The sequence below is a fragment of the Miniopterus natalensis genome, chromosome X (assembly GCF_054644295.1).
Source record: "Miniopterus natalensis isolate mMinNat1 chromosome X, mMinNat1.hap1, whole genome shotgun sequence".
Lineage (NCBI taxonomy): Eukaryota > Metazoa > Chordata > Mammalia > Chiroptera > Miniopteridae > Miniopterus > Miniopterus natalensis.
The window spans coordinates 103,400,945-103,422,862 of record NC_142103.1 but is presented as its reverse complement, the minus strand read 5'-3'; the positions used below and the strand labels follow the sequence as shown (position 1 = coordinate 103,422,862).

The 21,918-nt window shown below is 38.6% G+C and overlaps 1 protein-coding gene across 4 annotated transcripts in view; it reads right to left on the bottom strand.

Annotated features, from left to right (window-relative positions):
• Positions 1-21,918, bottom strand: part of MID1 (midline 1) — a 534,071-nt gene that overhangs the window by 18,815 nt on the left and 493,338 nt on the right. For all 4 annotated transcript variants that reach the window (XM_016211632.2, XM_016211633.2, XM_016211631.2 and 1 more), the window contains 3 exons: positions 17,936-18,043; positions 11,024-11,172; positions 4,769-4,896 (listed from right to left, as the gene is read on the bottom strand). In XM_016211632.2, the coding sequence (XP_016067118.1) occupies positions 4,769-4,896; positions 11,024-11,172; positions 17,936-18,043 (385 nt within the window). The remainder of the gene's footprint in view (positions 1-4,768; positions 4,897-11,023; positions 11,173-17,935; positions 18,044-21,918) is intronic.

The window sequence follows — 21,918 nt, the reverse complement described above, 5'->3', positions numbered from 1 at the left end:
GCCAGACAATATGCACTCTAATGGACCTGGCAATGTTCCAGTCAAACATTATTTACAAAAACAAGTGAGGACCAGATTTAGTCTGTGAGCCAAACTTTGCCAACCTCTGAGCTACGTAATGTCACATAATTAAAAAAAAAAATTAATAAAACAGAAATGAAAGGAGAATTCCCTAACTTGATAAAGTAGATTAAACTCAGTTCAAAAGTAAATATTATGCCCAGTGTGGAAAGGGTATCTGCTAACTCCACTATTAATAGCATATATTATATAAAAATTTTTTATTAAATTTATTGGGGTGACATTGGTTAATAAAATATATAGGTTTCAAGTGTACAATTCCATAATACATTTTAATATTTAAAATTGTATCCAATTGGAAAAATACTGGAGTGTTAGCCAAATAATTGTTTGAAAATTTTCTTTCATTAGATGTTTTGATGCCTTATAAAAAAAACCTAGTGTGGCCCTATTTCCTTTTCATTTTTCAACTTATAGGTGATATTTCAAATTAAGAATAAGATTAACAATCCATCATATCTAAGAAGTACATTTTCCTTTCCCAAGGAAAACATGATTTGTCGGCATTTGGTTAACTTTATCACTGGAGAAGGCTGCTGTTTTATGTCTTAAACACATTCTGGAGCAGAGACGTCTAAATCTTACCAAAATAATGATTTTCAGTTGGCTTCTACTGGATAGATTTTAGCAACTGGTTTTATGAGACTCAATCCAGGCCTTTATTTCTACTTTCTGTACACCAGAACTTAACTTCAGATGGACAGTGGTCAGAGGGGAGGGGGCTGGGTGAAAAAGGTGAAGGGATTAAGTGAAAAACAAAGTATATATAGATACAGATGACACACAGACACGGACAACAGTATGGTGTTAGCCAGAGGGAAAGGCGGGGCAGGTAGAGGTGGGCAAAGGGGAGGTAAATGGAGATGGAAAGAGACTTGACTTTGAGTGGTGAGCACACGATGCAGTGTGCAGATGATGTTTTATTGAGTTGTATACTTGAAATCTGTATGGTTTTATTAACCAGCCACACCAATAAATTCAATGGAAAATTACATTAAATTAGAGACATAGAAGCATGGAACAGACTGATGAATCTCAGAGGGAAGGCAGGGGTGGGAAGTGGGTGGGGGGGGAAGATTAATCAAAGAACTTATATGCATATATGCATAATCCACGGACACAGACAATAGTGAGGCGAAGGCCTGGGGGGTGTGTGCAGGTGCAGGGTTGAGGGGGTCAATGGGGGGAAAAGAAAAGGGGACATCTGTAATACTCTCAATAAAGATTAAAAAAAGAACCTAACTTCAAAAGGAGAAACATAGCTGCATTCTACAAGTTAGTAGCAAACTTTGCTTATACTATTGCAGAGTTCTTTTATGCTCTAAACTTTCATTAGGATTCATGAGTCCTAAGCAAACCCAGAGAGGGGGAAAAAAGCTTATGAAAATGGTAAATTTAAAACTGATTATTTTAGTATTCTTCACTTTGCCACCTGAAGACGCATCCAGGAAAAGTGTACAAAACAAGTGACTTTTATATCTGCTGTATAAAGTCAGTTAGCCCAGCTCTGTCTATTGGTTATTGAATACCTACATGTGGAAGGCACTGCATTATGATAAGAGGGTTCTACAGAGCCCTTAAAGCATTCTTCCTGGCATATGCATTTATACATTTGTCTTCTGAAGTAGCCACATGCAAGGTTTAGTGTCATGTGCTGTGACTTGGATGTGGATGACTCAGGGACAGCATTCAGGAGATGCATCTTGTGGGGGAGGCCTGGCTGCATCGGAAAGCATGCTTATTGTCTGTGCAGTCTCTGTTAGTGTGGGGTCAGCCTGCATGGATGAGTGGAGAAATGCTTATTCTCCCACAATCTAAATAGTTCATTGATTTATTCCTCCATCAACCATTGTGGAAAGATTTTGTTCTTTCTGCATTGCAATATATGATTAACTGTAAAGAAAACTTATGTTTAAATAGGCAAGTAGCTGTGAGACACATGGCAATAGCTGCCGTAAGGGAGGAAATGTCACCTCTCCGGGTTATTAACTTGACATACCACTTAGAGGCATGTCATAAGGAAAAAAATCTTGTTTTTATAGTCAGGCAGGCCAACCCTGTTTTGATTAGAAACCCAATGGTTATGTCCTGAAAAGTCAATACCCAATTTACTGTAAATGAGAACAGAAGCATGCTGCCAATTTCAATATTCATGGCCCTGGTACCAGAACTGGGATTTTCTTGCCTCTATCATAAACAGGACATAAGGAATGGTGGGCTAATACTCCACAAACACTTCATTTCCTGCTTACAAATGTCTGATAAACTATTTGGACTTGGCAATATCAGCCAAGCATCATATGTTATGGCCAGGATTGATGTTATGTCTAGAAATGGGCCAAATTTGTATTTGAAGTTGACAGCTAAGAAGGCATAATAGCAGGTACCCCATATGGTCTTTAGTTTGGCATAAACAGCCATCGGGATGATATATGGTGTTCATGTTACTAGTCAGTGCAAAGTACTTTCATAATTTCCCCTTTAATCAGTACTTTGGCATTCACAGAGAGATTAGAATGGGCAGACATCATTGAAATACTATTAAACAATTATTGGGAAATAGGGAGTTCATATTCTTGTCAACAAGATGCTGATTTTGTGCAGAGTGGCCATGTGCCCAGCCAAATATTTTTTCAGTCTTTTCTGCCCTTGGGCATGGCCTTGCAACATGGATCTAGCCCACAAGACACAAGCAGAAGTTCGCTAGGTGGGTCTTCCGAGGAAGCTTTCTGTCTTCCTGATAAACAAAGATAAACTTGGCTGACAGAGCTTTCTGTCATCATTTCCCCTCTGCCCCTCTTTTTTTGTGTATAACCTGAGAACAGTACTTGAAGGTGGAGTTATCGTGTTTTAATTATGGGGCCAGAAGGCAACACAATGAAGGTGGCAGAACAGAGAAAGAGAAAGAGTGGGGTGCACGGTTATCACTGAACTGCTACCCCCCTTAGATCACGTGCCTCTATTCTCCTGCTTCATGATATGAAGACTCCGTGATGGCTTTGGTCACTGCTTATTGGATTTTCTGTTGTTGCAACCACACTCATTACCAAATAATATAAAAAACAAAGATGATTTTTAACAGGATGTCATCATGAAAAACAGCTCGGCCAAAGAAAGTCCTAGACCTGGGCTGTCTAACACATCAGCCACAAACTACACGTGGCTGTTTAAATTTCAATTAAATTTAATGAAATTAAATAAGAGTAAAAACTCACTATCCACGTTTCAAGTTTTCCATAGCCCCACGTGGCTAGCAGCTACCATATTGGACAGCACAGATAAAGAATGTTTCTATCATCGCATACAGTGCTTGTAGATAGTGTTAGTCTAGATACACCTCAGAGTTAAAAGCTTAAAAAAGGACTCCATTATATTCATAAATAGTTGAAACCAAGCTTGGCTCTTCATGTCAATGCTTTCTGAGTTGCTTTCTTTCTTTGAAAGGAGCGGTGTGGTTTGAAAGAAGAATGACATAAGATAAGAAGTCTGCGGGGTGCCTTGCCTCCCTTGTAAATGCAGAGAGGCTAAAAGTGGCACCTCAGGTCCTTGCAAAGAAAAAACTGATCTGGGTGCAATGCTCCTTGAACACAGAACTCCTTGCTTTCTGTACAGACTGTGAAAACAAACACCGCACAATGCTTCCTCTCTCCTGCTCTGCTTTCCCATAAACACACACACATGGAATTAGTGGAGATGCTGATGCTGATGCTGTGCTGAGTTAGGGATGTGGTCTCTCGAGGGCCACATGGCCTGAGCTCAGCGCACATCTGGCTTCGCTGTATCCATAGAGCCTTCCTGCAGTCACAGGCATCAGTGGCTTCGGCTAACACAAACAAGGTCGTCTAAACAGTCCGCATTCTGCTAGCAAATGTTTTCAGTTCCCACTTTAGAGGTTAACAGCAAATAAAAATTTGGAAGCATGGTTAGGAATAGGAGTAGCCTGAGGTTCTCTTTTATTGCTGTTGCTTTGGTTTTTTAAGCTTTACCCCCCCCCCCCAATCATGCCTATCAGAAAGCACAGGATTGAAACACGGCCCAAGGAATTCAAACGTGATTTGGAGGATTTTGCCATGGTGACCTTTGCCAAGATGAAATTCAGTTTTTTACTAGAAAGAGCAGAGGTCTTTGGAGCCAAATCCTGCTTCTGCTACTCCCTAGCTATCTGACCTCCAGCAAGATGAATGACCCCCATCGTTTGCAAAATGAGGGTTATAATATTCTACCTCAATTCAAAGTTACGTTGATTAAACAAGGTTGTGAATACAAAGAGCTGGAGGAGGGTGATGTTAGCTATCAAAGTTAGCTATCATTTTTTCTCTGCAAAAGCACTGTAGAGTGAGATGCCACACTGACATGAAATGGAAAATAGCCATGCTACCCTATGCATCTCTTTCATGACCAACAAGGCTATTATTTGTGTTACCCACACTCTGAGAGTGACGGAAATGGTGCTAAGTATGCTTTTAATGATCAACATTCGCTTTTTTCCTGTATCCCCAATTAGTCTTGGACTATGTTGTTTTGGTTGAAGAAAAAAAGGGCTGGAAATCGTTTCCGGGAATATTAGACTCCACTCCTAAATCAGAAGCCTACATCTCTGGTTTTTAGGGAATGGATCTGGTGGCAAAGTATTTGTTTCACTGAATATACACAACATTAAAAAAACCCAAACACACAAAGACAATACCTGTAAGGTAATCCAGACATTCTAGCAATTTCTTCTCTCGGGAAAAATCTAAGGCAAAGGTGTCAAATGTGTCGTTGAGGTTGATTTCAGGAATTAGAACCTGAGACGATGCAGTCGCCATGGAGACTCTGTAATTTAAACAAAACAACTTTTTAGAAATGTCAAGATGGCTTTCACTATACCTGCATAAGAATGAAAAAAATTACGGAGAAGAAATATCATTTAAAAATAGTGTTGTTTTTACACATGAGCCTTAAAAAGACTCTGGGAACAGCACAACACAGTGACACAACACAAATGAACTCCAGTTTAAAGAAAAGGCAAGGGAAGTGGAAAAACAGCAGAATGGCTTCCCTCTTCCATTTTACTATCGAGGGGGGAAAAGCCCTCCCCGTGGAGGCAAAAGAATATTCATATTTCATGTTGTTGTGTATTTAACAGCCTGGCCCCATCACATCTAATCCCAGCTAGAAGCACATAGCTGCAGGCATTTCTTCACACATATGTCTGGGAAACTGTTTGTTCCTTTCAGACTCGACTCTGCTCCACTTCAAAGAGGAGTCTCCCAAATTTCAAACTGCATAAAAGGCAAAGTAAAGATTAAAAAAGAATGTTTCCAGATATTGGATTAGTTTAATCAATTACTAGCCTCTCTCTAAAATAAACATTAAAAAAGGACTTTTTGTCCGGCTCGTTTTCATTCTCCTTGTGTTCATTTTCTTGCACCATATTCCCAGCAGATGGCATGGAAAATATTCATGAGCTTCCTCACAAATTCCCCCAATGGATGCACTGTTTCTCCTCTTCATTGAGGAGTGCTAGTTAGACTTCTCATTTATAAACCATATAGCAAGGTATTAGTAAGTACCAATGTCCACAATAGGCAAACCCACAGAGATAAAAAGCAGACTGGTGGTTGCCAGGGGCTGGGGGAGGGAGCAATGCAGAATGACTGCTTATGGCTGTGGGGTGATGAAAGTAGTTTGGAACTTGAGAAGAGATAGTAATTGTACAATGCTGTGAATGTACTAGATGCCATTGAATTGTGTATGTTAAAATGGTTAATTTTGTTAGGCAAATTTCATTTCAATAAAAATAACTTACACCTGTAAAATGCTCAAAATCTTTGGAAATAAAGTTTCTATGATTGCATTTCTATATGCAACTTGAAAGTTTCTGTAATTTCTGGCACATTTTCAGTGCTGTGGTGGGAAAGAAGTAGAGAGAGAAAAAAGTCAAAATGACATTGGGATCCAAAAGAAGAGTTTCAAGTATTTGAATGTGAGTGGAGAATCTAAACTCACCACCTGACCCTTTCACTAAGAAGCAGTGAATAACAGAGCTGTGATTTTGTTTGCTAAATATTCCACCCAAGGGAATTAGGCTAATTATTGTGACTAACAACTGCTAATTGAAACTAATGGATAAAGGGATAGTTGTTAGGCATTTTTTTCACAGATGGTCAAAGTGTATTTTAAAAATGCTTTCCTGCCCTGGCTGGTGTGGCTCAGTTGGTTGGGTGTTGTCCCATGCACTGAAAGGTTGCAGGCTTGATCCTGGGTAGGGGACGTTGTTTTGCTCTCACATCGATGTTTCTCTCTCTCTCTCCCCCTCTCCCTTCCTCTCTCTAAAAATCAATAAAAACTTTTAAAAAATGCTTTCCTTATGACCCATAAACACAAAAACTCTTTAAAACTCAGAGAGATCCTAGAATTGTTCAACAAATATTCAACAAATACTAAATCCTTAAAATATGCCATGTAGTGAAGAGCCCAAAATATTTGCAACAGTGTAGACAAGTTAAAAGAAATGTTATACACCTGAAACTAATACAACATAATTAAATGTAAACTCTAACTGAAAAATAAAATTAAAACAAATAAATGTTATAGTGCCAATTGAACTCCTCAAATAAAAATAAAAATTCTGTTTCATGATGTCCAGTAGGGAGAATTGGAATGCGTTATCATGAAATAAGCACCTAACTTTCTACTGCATTTCCCTCCGGTGCACTTGTGACACAGATCTTGTGCTCAACAGGCTAGAGGATCTCAATTGCTTTGAATGGATAATCTTGCTTTAGCACTTTTTCCATCCAGTGGCAGAAGCCTCTGTTAAGGCTCATCCAAAATAGATTTCATTCCTAAGCTTCTCCTGGTTCTATGGTCCACAAACAATTAAATAAAACATGCTTTGGTCAAAGAGACACTGTTAAAAATGCCTGCCATTGGATGGTGGGAACTTTGGGGAGCAGGAATGGAAAGGCTGGAAGATCCTAAACCTGAGAGGCAAAGACTGACAGCAAGACTCTTTGGAGATTACTGTAGCTTTTAACACCAACACATTTTTTGATGAAAGGAAAGATATTTATCTTTGGCTACAATTTCAAATTCTTAATTGGAGTGACAGGCAAGAGGACATCTGCCAAATTCAACATTTTAGGCTGTGTTTTTATTCCCCAAATCCTTGTTGCCCATCTTCTGGCCTTTCAGATAAATTGCCAAAATACCACTTTCTCAATTCCTTGCTTTTACACTCATGGATCTCTGTGTGTACATGCACATGTGTTTGCATGTTTGTGGGTATGTGTGTTAAGCTCTTAATATACTGGGGCAAATAAGGGCACTGTGTCGCAGCTTGATAATTTGCTACTATGAGTGGTTTTAATTTTAGATTTATCATAAGTAGGCCAACTTTCTTCTGTTGGATTTAGTGAAGAGTTTTGCTTATTTATTTAATGTAATTTTATAAAGATACATATACAATCATACCAAAGACCTATATATTAGTGTGGTTTGAGAATATGGTATGTGGTACAACCCACTGGCATCCATATAATGAGTGGGAAGGAAGGGAATTAGCATTTGTTGCATGCTCAACTTGTGACAGGAGCTGGGCTAATATTTTTACTGCATTATTTCATTTTTCCCTCCAACAACCATACTAGGTAGGAATAATCAGCTCTGTTTTATAGATTTGTTCACTCACTCATTGATGTCATGCAGTTTGCTATGTGCTGAGGCTACACTGGTGAAAACAAGATGGCTGTGGGTCCTGCCTGCTGGGAGCTTATGAGCAGAACTACTCACAGGTGTTAAGGAGCAGCCCAGTGCTATCCATAGTCACTACTAAGCAATAGCACAGAGCCAAGCATGTGATTCCAAAGCACATGCGTCTCCTACAATGTAAAGCTTAAGGCTCTCTCTCCTTTTGGGTTTTTTTGATGTTTCTGAATTGAAAACCTTTCAGTTTGATGCAGCTTGTAGGTGAATCTAGTCTTAGTGATTTAATAATGAAGAAAAGTAGCGTCCAAGACTGACTTTAGGAAGGCCTGCAGCATTAAAAGTTTGTTCTGGGCTTTCCACCCTTCAACAGAAAAGTAAAGGTGACTTAGAAGTATGCAGGCACCAAAGCCCAAGGTAGACACAATATGAAGCAGAGAACCAAGAAGTCACATGCTAGAGAACATTAACTGTTGAAGAACAAAGACAGACAGAGACCAGCACTAAAATAAAGAAATGCAAGGAAGGATCTTACTGACATACCGAAACATGAAAACATAAATCCAACAAACATTAAGGAATATCTACGATGCTTAAGGCCTGTTCTTACTTACGAGTCATTAGCAATGTTATCACAGCTACTGACAGAAGTAGCTATTATGAGCCCAGTTTTCTAAGTAGAAAACAACTCATGAATAAATCCAAAGAATCACAGTTATGAAGTGGCAGAGCTGGGATTTGAACCCAGTTTTCCCAACTCCTAGTCCAAGCCCAGTGCCCTTTTACTGCATTTCAGTTGCTGGAAAAAGAGAAAGGCTCAGAAATTGACCAAGAGGATTGACAAATAGAGACGAAGAGAGTGGGGATATAGAAACAGAGGGAAAGACTCCTGGCACGTTTTTACAGGCACTGTGTATTCAAACTTGATGGTGGTTTAGGCTTCTCATAAGTAGTAGGCCCACTTTCTTATGCCTGGATTTAGTGAATAGTTTTGCTTATTTAACCTAAATTTATAAAAGTTTGCAGATAATCACACCCAGAACTACACACGAGTGAGGCTTGAGAATATAGTGTATGATCCAACTCACTTGTAGAAAGAGAAATCAGTCATGCTTCCATTCTTGATGAATGGCCTTGTTATAGGTAGAGCTGACTGGGACCAGATACGACCTGCTGTATGTGAGGGAGACCGCACATGGGTGTGCAGGCACTTGTGTTGTACTTCAAATGCAGGCCTTCTTTCAGAATGTTCAATCTTAACTGTTATGAGGTCATTATTGTCTTCCCGCGCTAGGTGAGATGTTTTTCATTATACTTGATCTAATTTTTAGGGATTGCTGAGAAATGCAGCTCATAGTAGCCACTTCATCTGGGTATCCCATGATTTATAGTTGGAGGAAAAGTACTCATGGATCTCAGTTGGAAATCATGACATAAGTGTAATCGCTGTCTAGTAGCGTGCCCTGGGTACATGAGTACTAGTGCTGTTTGCAGTTTTTAATTTTCAGATGAATATAAAGCGACTGGATGAAGTCCAGATATGAGCACGAACACAAACACTTGGAGCCTAGGAGTCATGAGGAAAGAAACTGGCTTCTCTTACAGAGGGTCATTCTCAGGATATAAAAGGGATGATAGTGAGCTCTTACCCTTGTGCTTTGGAAGAGACAAGTATCTAACCACTGCGGAAGGGAATTTTCTCAAATATAACAAATATCACAATGAAGCTGGCTGGATACTAAACGAGGCTTGTAAAAATACTGTACATTATTGCTTTCATTGAAAGAATGGTGAAAATGAAAATATCCATGCCTACCTCTATGTGATATTTTGAGAATTAGCACAGTGTCCAACATAAGCAAGCACTTAATAAATGTTAGTTTTCTTTCTCCTTCCTTGAAGAAATTCAGGTCCTAAGATGGTATTTTTTTTCCTAGGGCAACGGTAGGCAAAGTACAGCTCCCGGGCCAAATCTAGCCTGCTGCTTGTTTTTGATAAATGGTTTATTGGAACACAGCCACGTCCATTCATTTCCATATTATCTATATAGGCTGTTGTAGAGCTACAATGGCAGAGTCAAGTAGTTGTGACTGAGACCTTACAATCAGCATAGCTGAAAGTATTTACTGTCTGGTCCTTTACAGAAGTTTGCAGACTCCTGCTATAGGAGAAAGACCAGCACGAAGGAGCTATCTGGGGTCTTCTAGTGATAGGATTCTACTACTGCTTTGTATAAGGGGCAGTTGACTGTGAAAATTAGAATGAATAAAAAGTCAAGGCCATTGGCATTGATTGAAGATGTCACAAAGGTGGTGTTAGGTGTTTTTTTTTGGCTCCACTAGAATCACTATAGGTGTCTGCAGCAGTGAAGGCCTGTAATTTTTTTTTTAATTAATTTTTAATTTTTTTAGAGAGGAAGGAGGAGGAAGGGAAAGAGATGGAAATATTGATGTGAGAGACATCGATCGGTTGCCCCCTGCAGGCACCCTGACCAGGGACTGAACCTGTAACCTGATGGGGAATCGAACCAGCAACCTTTTGGTGCATGGGACAATGCTCAGCCAATTGAACCACACCGGCCAGGGCGAGGCCAGTTAATTTTTAAGCTGATCAAGTACACGTACTGAAGGAGCACTGACCATGCCACTTTTACTAACGAACTAAACATTCACATAGCATCATTTGTATGTTGCCTATCCTGGAAAAGAGGGTATTTTAAAAGCAGGACGTATGAGGTTGATAATTTCTCTCCCATGTGAGTTGACCTTGACCTTTTCAGTAGAGGTGAAGCCACTCAACCCAATAAAAATAGGTCTAACAGAGAACGCTACCTGGGCCATTTTTCTCCAATAGATGAGCCTTGAGATGGAAGAAAAGATTCCCTTTTACGTTTTTCCTTCTTTCTGATTCTTTACTATCAAATGTATGATAAGATCAGGTCTGAGGGTCACAATGCATGCTGGTTGTGTGCCATCATAAACTTTCCCCCCCTAAAAGCAGGCAGATTTTATTCTTTCTAACTGGTGGACTCTTGTTTCAAAGGCCTTGAACTCCAGGCTGCTACTGAAAAGGCTTTGACATGTCAAAACGAAGCATCTTCAGCTGGAACAAAGCAACTCAAAGTGCCTGTTCTGTCTGGTACTCAGCCTTGAAAATGAAAACAAAAGCAAGGCCAGGGCAAGGCCAACCAATCACACCCCAGGCACAGAAGCTCAGCAGCTGAGAACTTCGCAGCAGCCCCGCACTCACTCACCTCTCAGTGATATTCTTAGCCGTCTGGAGGAACCGCGCATGATCGTTCTCCTTCAGAGAGTGTTCCGCTTGGGAGATGAGGGACGCCGACCGCTCGATGCACTGCTTGCAGTTTGCAATCTGCTGAGCCAGCTTGCGAAGTCTCATCACCTTGAACAAAAGCATGGAGAGGGTTACACTGGTGTCTCTGGCGTAGTGAAAATGCATGGGGCTGGACCCTTCTGATATGTGCATTTTGTTGTATGTAAGTCGTCCTTCAATAAAAGTTTAAAGAGTAGGCATAGACAGATAGTGAAATATGGCGATCTGTTATGAGACTCTTGTCTTAGGTATTCTTTATCTCCTTGGAGAAGTGTTGCTCATTTGTTTTATGAGGAAACACTGAATTGCAAATTGCTTCCCTGTTGATGGGGGGAAAAGGTGTGCTCAGTGGTAACTTACAGAGGGTCACCAGGCCTCTTCCCTCACCTACGACACACAATTACTGCAAGATCCTCAATTTTCAGCTGTGCCATCAAGAAACTAAAACATCTCTAGAGGCACAAATGTGTGGCTTCAGTGAAAGCCATTTTCTAAAAAGTTCCTTGCAATCCACGTTATAAAATTGTGATGTATTGACCCAGTGATTCCACTCCTAGGAATGTATCCTAAGAATCCTGAAACACTAATCAGGAAGAATACACGTACCCCGGTGTTCACAGCAGCACAGTTCACAATAGCTAAGATCTGGAAACAGCCCAAGTGCCCATCAGTAGATGAGTGGGTAAAAAAGCTGTGGGACATTCATACCATGGAATACTATGCAGCTATAAAGAAGGAGGATCTTGTACCCTTTGGGACAGCATGGATGGACCTGGAGAATATTATGCTGAGTGAAATAAGCCAGGCAGAGAAAGACAAACATCACATGATCTCACTTATACGTGGAATCTAAAGAACTTAATAAACATGAACAGAATAGACTCAATGACATGGAAGCAGAGATGAGACTGACAAATGTCAGAGGGATGGGGGAGGGTGGGTGGGTGGAGGGGGAGAGAGTAACCAAAGAATTTATACGCACATATGCACAACCCAAGGGCACGGACAATGGTGGGGAGGGGGACTGGGACAGGGTGGAACGGGTCATTGGGGAGAAAAAGGGACATCGGTAATATTTTAAACAAAAATAAAATTTTAAAAAAAGAAGTGTGGTGAACTAGGGTGGAAATAAGTTGGTAGCTGTAAGTAAAAGAGTAATTACAAGGAGGGATGCTTACAGGATAAGGTCCTTCCCTCAAAAGAGAGGGATGGTGCAGAAGAGAGGAGATGATTAATGGAACAAGTCCTAGAGGGAGTAAAGAAGGGAGAGAGGGAAAGGATGGGAGCGGTACATCAATGGCAGAGCTACAAAGCAGGAGCCTCGGTCCCTGATGAGAGCAGAGATGCTTCATCAGCCTTAGAAATTTGCCTCCAAACTTTGTTTATGTGGGAAAGAAACTTCCAACTTGCAAAAAAAAAAAAAAAAAAAAAAATTGTGATGTAAAAACATTAGGTATTGCTATTTCCCCATACTATCTAAAACTCACGTGTTAAATTAACAGAAAAGGAGAATTTTTTCCATTGATTAATATTTTTCCTGTTGAGCAGATGAGAGAAAGCCAAAAAAAGCACAGCTGGGCCATTTCCCCTCACTGGGAACGTCATTTCCAGGCACTTTGTGCTTACTTGATAACTAAGAACTATTTTGATAAGCATTTCCCAGTCGGGATAAAAACACATGTTTGGTTCCAGCCTCCATTCCAATTCCTGATTCTGTCTTACTTGAAAACGACCCTCAAACGTAATTGACCATAACCTCTGGGGCAGGCCAAGATAAGGCCACCGTAACCCACTTGACCGTTGGCTCTGGTGTTTGAAATGTGCAGTGAGATGAAGCCCTCTGGCCAGAAGCCAAGATAAAATTAGACTGCTAATTGGAATTGCCGTGCGCCCAGTGCCCGCATCCACACAGCCTGGGACAGGTCTTGGCCAGCTTTATGATCATTCCGGAATGGAAAACAGCCCTGGGTGAAAGGGTAGGGAGGAGGCCAGTTCATCTGTCTTCCAGACAAGGCTGGCTCAGGCTTCCTCCAGAATTCCTGCTAACTCCAAGAAATTCCTTCTTTCTCCAAGTCATCATTATCATCCCCATGCAAGTCTAATCGAAGAAAAGGAAGGAAGGAGATGTCAGAGCTGGAGGCCTCAGAGGAACGTCCGATTCCAGCTATGTTGTACTACAGAAAACAAAGGAAATGAATGCTGAATTGAGAGGCAGCAGCCACAAGATTTCAGGCAAGAGAGAAAAATTCTTGAAAGTAAAGATTTAAGGAAAGAAGTGTCAAAATTTTTGGGCAAACAGTATGTGATCTTAAGCCTGCTAAAATACTTAACTCTTTATAATTATTGTGACCATCTGCAGCAGATTAACTGTGTTCATTAGCTGAATAAAAATAACACTTACTTTACATCAAGTAGAATTTAGCTTCTAACATCAGTATATCTAGAGGTAAAGCTAAGAGAGGCAGAGTCCAATTCAAGATACGAGAACACATCCATAAGAAATTGTCAGAGGAAGGAAAAAGAACTTCGAGTCCTTAGAACAAAGCAAGTAAATGGAATATTTAATTATACACATAAAGAATGTTTTCAATTACATGGCAGAATTGAAGGTGTTTAATACAATTCTAATGAAAGAAAAATAAGGTCAAAATATTCCCTTAGAATAAGTTCATGTCAGCCACCTATCCTTTTGGTATGTTTATTAGTGACCGCAGGTTACAGATGTAACTATGCTTGCACTCCATTTTCTTCTTTCTTTTCTTCAGTCATGATATGGAAATTAAAAGTGACATAAGTGGAAGAGAAAAAAAGTCCTAAATCATGCACAAGTTGAAGCAAGGTAAAATGAGAGTGTCCTTTGAAAATATGAGAATGTTTTACAGAAAACAATTGTTGGCATAATTTTAATTTTAGTTCAGTGTACAATTCCATCCAATGGACCAGATTGGAACTTTTCAAACCCAGTGTGCACAAGAATCAGCTGGGGGTCTTTTTTTTTTTTTTTTTTTAAAAAAGAAAAATGAGTTGTTTGCGGTCACTCCCCAATATCCTAGGTAAGGAGCTGTAATTGGCAGAGCAGCAGGAATCAGCATTTTAACAAGCAAGGAATGCTTTTTGATCTGTAGGTGATGAATCGTTAGTATGCGCAGGACTAGTACTTAGAAAACTAAATAGAGGAGGAGAGGGGAGGAGAAAAAGAGTAGTAGAGTGCATTCCTGGTAGAAACGGCAAGTTATGTTTTATAAAACGTTTTCGTGAGTGTGTGTCTGTCTGTGCCGGATTTGATGTCATATGCATTTCTTACTATAGGTTTCATTAAAAAAAGAAGAGAGAAAACCACTGCTCCAAGTTGGGTGTTCACAGACTATGGCTGTGACCATATCCAGCACTAACCCTGTTCGTGTAAATGAAGTTTTATTGGAACACTGCCACATTCACTTGTTTATGAATCATCTATGGCTGACTTCACACTACAACTCTGGGCAGAGGTGAGCTCTTGCAACAGTGCCCATATGGCAAAGCCTAAAATATTTATAATCTGGCCCGGACCTTTACAAAAAAAGGTTGCTGACTTAAATGATTCTGATTGAATGCACCAATTTGTACCACACTCTGTGAAACACTATTTTACATGGTATAGCACTTCAGAATCAGACACTGAGCATTTAGCAAAATCCTAATTTCCTCATTAGAAAACACTCTTTAACGTATTATTTGAAAAATCTGACAACATGAAATTTGATTTTTTAAAAAGAAATAACTAGATACTGATGCATATGAAGAGTCTCTGTATGCATGTATTACTGCTGCAGGGGAAAGTTTTCTGAGTCGGCACTGTTCTTTTGTCCTTTGGGAAGTGTGTTTGTTACAGTGTAATCTTTGCAGTTCATTCCGTACTCATCATGGAAATATTCTGTATGCTGGAATGTCCTTTTAGTGAGGACACAGACCTATTTATGTCATTTTATTGGTTGGTTATTATACCTTACGTGTGCTTTCAAAAGTAGCCCTTTATTTTTCTTTAAATGTATTTTAAATACTTTTATATGTATGTAGGATTCCTACTCCAAAATTGCTATGTCCAAACAATTGATCCTCAATTGACACAAGTATCTGAACTGACAATGAGGCCTGTACTCAGCATCTCTATAAGGCTAAAGAAAAGCCGGAACATTTGGCCCAAGTTGATTATCTTAAATTTCGGAGATTTAGAGTACATAAAAGCAGTGAAGATAAAGACCCTTTATCTCTTTAGCTGTGGCCTTCTATCTTAGATCTGTGTCTGAACATAAAATGCATAATTTGCTTAATCTGGAATTTTCCATCAGCTTTTCATGTGTTGACATGAAATTTACCCCCCACTACTGAAGAAATAAGACAATTCTTTCCCGGGATATCTCATGGCTTGAGACTGTGCAGTTCATATAAGTATAAAGCCTGTTGAACTATTTATTTCAAAGAATGCACAATGTTCTGAGAGCAGGAATGACCAGTATGTACTAATGTACAACAACATCTCCTGCTTGGCAACCTCCCCAGTGAGAGGATTTGTGGTGAGCTTGTTCCCACTAGGTCTAATGGCTTTGTGATTGGCACCAGAGACGATGGAGGCACTCAAGAAGTAGGTGAAATTCACCTTTGTGGTCCCCATGATTCCGCCAGTTCTTCCTCCAGCTCCCCAATTCCAAGTGCTGGTTAGAGGGCCTCACTGTCTCCTCTCTGGATTCAATGTTCTCAGACTGCCCAGCCACCATCCTGTGCATCCGCACTGGGCACCAAATCCATATTAGCCCTCTCTGCTCAGCACCTCAGATTTTCAGGGTGTTGGCATCCATGCTCTTTTTTTCTTCAAAACTTATAACTGACACTACATGCCCCAGCCAAGGATTCAGTCACTGAATTCCAGGGTTTTGGGTTCAACTAGTCCCTGGTCATGTGCCAAATAGTAACTCAAGAGAAAGCTGAACGGGTTCCTGATCTTTTCCAAGTAACATTTGCTTTCTAACATTGCCTTCTGAGATAATGTCCCTGAACAAATATGCACTTTTTAAAAAGTGATAAATTTCAGCAATTTAAAAAGTAATATGATCAAGTTTCCTGTACACAGTACCAGCTTTACCAAATCTCAATAGTCTCATCATATTAGTGGATTATATGGTGATCCCATTGGAATTATAAGGGTCTTTATAAAAGAGAACCAGGAGAGTCTGTGTCAGAGAAAGAGATCTGAGGATGGAAGCAAAGTTCAGAATCATGGGATGAAGAAACCATGAGCCAAGGAATGTGCATGGCCTCTAAAAGCAGCAAAAGCCTACTCCAGAGCCTTTAGAAAGAAATAGCACTGCTGAAATCTTGACTTTAGCCCAGTGAGACTGATGTTGAACTTCTGACCTCTAGAAGGGCAGATAATAAATCTGTGTTGTTTTAAGCCATCAGGTTTGTGGTAATCTGTCACAGCAGCAATAAGAAACTAATACAAGCATTGAGAGCTGATCCTGCACATGATCGTGTAAGGCAACAAATTACCTTCCATACTCATATGAATAATTAATTGCAGCTACATTTCAGGCAGTCATGTGTCTGAGAACTGGAAGATGTCAGGTATTAAGAGACATACACACGTGGTGCATGATGATAGAAGAAGAAATATATTCTGTAAGGATCCCGGGCTGACACAGTGCTCTTCTAAATTGTACAATCTGTATATGGGGAAAAGTAGCTTCTCAACACATCTGAGTCAGTCCTTGGCCAGAGAACAATTGCATATTAACTTGTTAATTCACTGTAACAGCTTCAACAACTATTCGCTTTGATTTGACTTCAACTTTTCTGATCACCAACACAATGTACATGCATAAATATTTTTTAATCTATATAGAAAAAGTAATTTTAATATTATACAATATTAGAAGTAGCTTTAAAATTTTGTAGAAAACAGAACACATATTAGCTATTACAAACTCTGTGTACTACTTATTACTTGCTAATTTGATTTAATTATACATATTTTATTAAAGTATAGTTATGAGCAATAATAAAAGAAATGCATGAATTTGTTGTATCTTGAATGAAAGTTTCTATTTTAAATATTTACAACATTATCTTTTGAGGGTGGCCCAGAAATGGGTAAAATAAAATGGATTATAAGTATTTCAATATAAATATGAGTAATTTAAAAATAAACTGATGGATCCTAAAGTTACCAACAGTTCCTGAATAAATTTTGAATATGCAAGTGGCCATAAAGAATATAATATAAATTTGTAAACTGCTTTCTTGATAGTTTACTGTAAAACCATAGGAAATTTAAATGTACAAACATTAGAAAGAAGTACTATTAATATATCCACAAAGAGGTGTATGATATAGTGAAAGTACAGGAGTTTTGCCACCATGAAATTAAACATATCTAAATTCCTCAAGGACATGAAAAAGCACTTCAGAATTTTCATATACGTATAAAGTCTGATTCATTTAAACATTTAATACTGTGTTAATTGCTCCAACAGCAATAAATATGAAATGAACTCTTTGTCTTTGGAACTCACCTTCTCATAGAGAAGAAAGATGGGAAACAGTGGCTATAATAGGCCAGAGCTCCATGCTGCCTCCTAGAGTTGTGTGTGCACAGGAGACCATGACAATACAAAGAAAGTGGTGGAGGAAAAAAATGGCCAAATGAGGGACTTTGAACTATGTCTTAAAGACTTATAAGGATATTATAGAAAATACAGAACAAGGAGATATTCAGTATTTCCTAAGGTACTGAAGTCCATGGAGGTATGATATTTTCTCCAGCTAGAGAATATGAAATCTGCCCTAGAAATCATACCTTCCCTTCTTTGATCTTGGTTCCAATAATTTGTCGTCTTTGCTGAATGATCTCAATGAGAAGATCACATTCCTCCATCAATTTGGCTTCTTGACGTGATGCATTGACCTATGGGATAGATAAAATGGTAAGCATTAATTTGGCATTTGTTTTCAGTTAATGATCGTTTGAATGTAGACTAGTATATTTCTGGTAATCGCTGAAGAGATATTTAAAGGTTAATTCTTCTTCCAATTATGCAGGGATGGCAAATATAGGACTTACATGTTCATCTTGCATTCCTGGAAAAAATTATTATCCAATAATAGCAGTCTTTCTGCTAAGCCAGACTCAGCCTCAAACCCTTTCTTAACACAGCATGTACATACCTATTACCAATTAGTTGGAAATTGACACTTGAAATATATTTGCAATACCTGAGTTTATATTTTGAATGAAAGTGCAATTTTGGCCTGTCAAACAAAAAGTAAGTTTAAAAAACGAATATTATTTATGGAGGACAAATTTTCCAAAAGCAAGGTAACGGGTTAAATCACATTCATTTAAACTTTTCTCTTAAGCACAGACATCAACTTTGTATTTAATCACTAAAACACAAGATAGTTAAGTATTTTATTAATCTTATGGCATAATTTTAAATTTCACTTCTGGTATACTTCTGAAAGACCAAGGTTCTGCAATGAAAGCATGCCATTCTCCTGGAAAGATAGATCGTTACAGAAACGCTTGTATTTGAAGTTTTGAAGACTCATTGTATGCAAGGGAGGGTTAGAATTAGCTCATTCTTGGCAACTGGGCTTGGGAAATACTCCGCACATGCTATTTCCTCCATCTCATGACAATTCCAAAATGCTTATTCACAGAAACCCAGAAACCACAGCTGTGGGAAATGAAGATAGCTTGCATGAGTTTTATGATTTTAACACAGTGCAGGAGAAGCTGCAGTGTTACAGAGAATGACAATAGCATTGATTACTCTAGCATATCTCGAGGAGGAGACCTGGCCCAGTCATTAATTAAGCCCTTTTGATTTGGGATACTTTATTTAACTGAAGTAATTTCATGCACTATGAATGAGATAAGCTGGAAGTAGGGTCAGGAGCTCAGGATAAAAAGCCATCAGTGGCTGTTCACAGAAATCATGTCCCGTTTCCGAGGCCAGGATTCCTTGACTTTTATTCCTGATCATTATAAGACACAGCAGAGAGACTACTCAAGACATCGTCTTATCGAGAAGACGATGGTCACTGGCCATTTGCAGCAGACCACCAGATCCTGTTCTATGTCCGATTAGCACACAGACATATTTGATGAATGTTTAATAACAAAGAAAATATTAAAAATGCATTGATGGACAAGTACAGAAAGTGGAACTCGTGCTAATATTTCAAGGAAGTTAATCATTATGCTCAATTTCCCTTACTTATTACTTTTATGTCATCATTTTTACTTCTCCTTGAGGCTTCTCACATAAATTTACATATCTATGGAAACATTTACTTGACCTCAAATTTAATTTAATAGCTGACTACAACTGAGCTGTGATAAGGATGGTATCACATTGAAACCATGGGCACATCATGATGGCAAAAGCAAAATTTCTGGGAAGTAGCACCCTACACTTGAAAAATATCTCCTAGAATGAGCCCTAAGAACTATGTCGTACTTGAGCATTCAACCAAGGTAAATCTAATAGGATGCAAGCTCCATAAGGGCAGGGACCTTCGGTTGCTTTATTAAATGAGGCATCTATCCCAAGCACCTGGCACCACATCTGGCACAGAATAGGCATTAAAAAACTATTTGTTGAATGAACGGTTACTGAAAATGACCTTCCAGAAAGAAACAAGGTAAAATACAATGAAGCAAGTCGCTGTCATGATATATTGCAAGCACTCAATATGCAGGTATTAGATTTATTAGTTTTCTAGGACTGTGTAGACACAAAATTATGTCCTAAGGATTTTTTAATGGGGGGGGGGGGGGGGGAGGCAGGACATTGACTTTCTTTTACAGCCTTATTGAAATATATTTCACATATCATAAAATTCATCCATTTATAAGGTGTATAGTTTTGTGGTTTTTAGTATATTCAGTTGTACAATCTAATTTTAGAACATTTTTTACAGTCTCCAAAGAAATCCCAAACCCATTTGCAAAAACTCCACATTCTAACTACCCACCCCTTCAGGCTTATGGAACCACTAATCTACATTGTCTCTTGATGGATTTGACTGTTTTGGCCATTTCAGGTAAATGGAATCAAACAATGTGATTTTTTTTTGGTCTGGCTTATTCGCTTAACATGTTTTCAAGATTCTTCCATGTTGTAGCATTTGTCAGTACTTCATTCCTTTTTATGCCAAATAATATTCAATTTTAGAGCTATACCACATTTTATTTGTCCATTTTTAGTACATGGACCTTTGAGTTATTTCTATTTTTTTGGTTACTATAAATACTATTGCTATGAACATTCATGTATAAATTTGTGTGTACATATGTATTCTTTCTTCTTGGGTATAGGAGTGGAATTACTGGGTCACATGTCAACTCTATGCTTAACTTGAGGAACTGCCAAACTGTTTTCCAAAGTGGCTGCATCATATTATATTGCAACAAGAAATATATGAGGGTTCCTATTTCTTCACATCCTTGTCAACACTTGATATTGTCTTTTTAAAAAATTCATCCTAGTGGGTATGGAATGGTATCTCATTGTGATTTTGATTTGCATTTTCCTGATGGCTAGTGATGTTGAGCACCTATTCATGTGCTTACTGGCCATTCATATATCTAATTTGGAAATATGATTATTCAGATCCTTCGCTCACTTTGTAATTGGGTCACTTGTCTTCTAATTATTGAATTGTATGATTTCTTTATATATTCATCAAGTCCCTTACCAGCTATGTGACTTGCAAATATTCTCTCCCATTTTGTGGGTTGTCTTTTCATTTTCTTGTTGGTGTTCTTTGAAGCATAAAAGTTTTTATTTTGATTAAGTCCAATTTAAAATTTTTTCTATTGTCATTTGTGCTTTTAGTGTTGTAGCTAAGAAACCTAATCCAAGGTCATGGAGATTTACTCCTGTTCTCCTCTCAAAGTTTCTTACATTTAGGTCTATGAGCCATTTTGAATTAACTTTTGTGTGTGATGTGAAGTAGGCGTCCAACTCCATTCTTTTACATATGAATATCCAGGGGTCTAAGCACTGTTTATTGAAAAGACTGTTCTTTCCTCCATTGAAGTGCCTTAGCACTTCTGTCATAAGTCAGTTGACTATATTGTGAGGTCCTCAGGTTTTGATATTGTTCTAACATATCCTGTGTTTAAAGATATTCTGGTTTTGACTAAGCCTGAAGAGACCTCGCTAGTAATCCTAGAGTAAGTGCCATGAAATGTGTGGAGTACTAGCTCTACTCATATGATGATATTAGGAAAGGAATATCTCCATTTCTAAGTTTCCTATTTTGTAAAATGAGGTAATATCTGCTCTTTCAGCCAGTAGGATTATTGTGGTGAATACATGAAATAATATGTGGGGAAATATTAACATTATGAAGCTATGGACAAATTTGAGATAGTATTGTCTGCACTGAGCAGTAGTTTTGTTAATAGACTATGATTTGGTTTGGGAACCATTTTACTCTCCAGATCACTGGGATCTGGGTTACTCTATGGAGGAAAACTGTCCTAGCTGCCATCGTAACATGGGTTCAATTTAATCTGAATTCTGACTATTCAGTGTTTACAATGGATAGGTTTGTTTTACAATAAAGCATGGACTGAGATCTACTTTGTTGAGCCAAATATGTTTTGAGAAAACTCATACCACAACCACCACTGCCTGAAATTATAAATTCCCAGAAATTTAGAAACATGATCTGTTCATTTTAGGCCAACTATTTTCCTTAGATCTTTCAAAGAATATGGATTTGACTCTCCTTTTGAAACAAGGAAAGTTGAATCTCTTTTTCTAC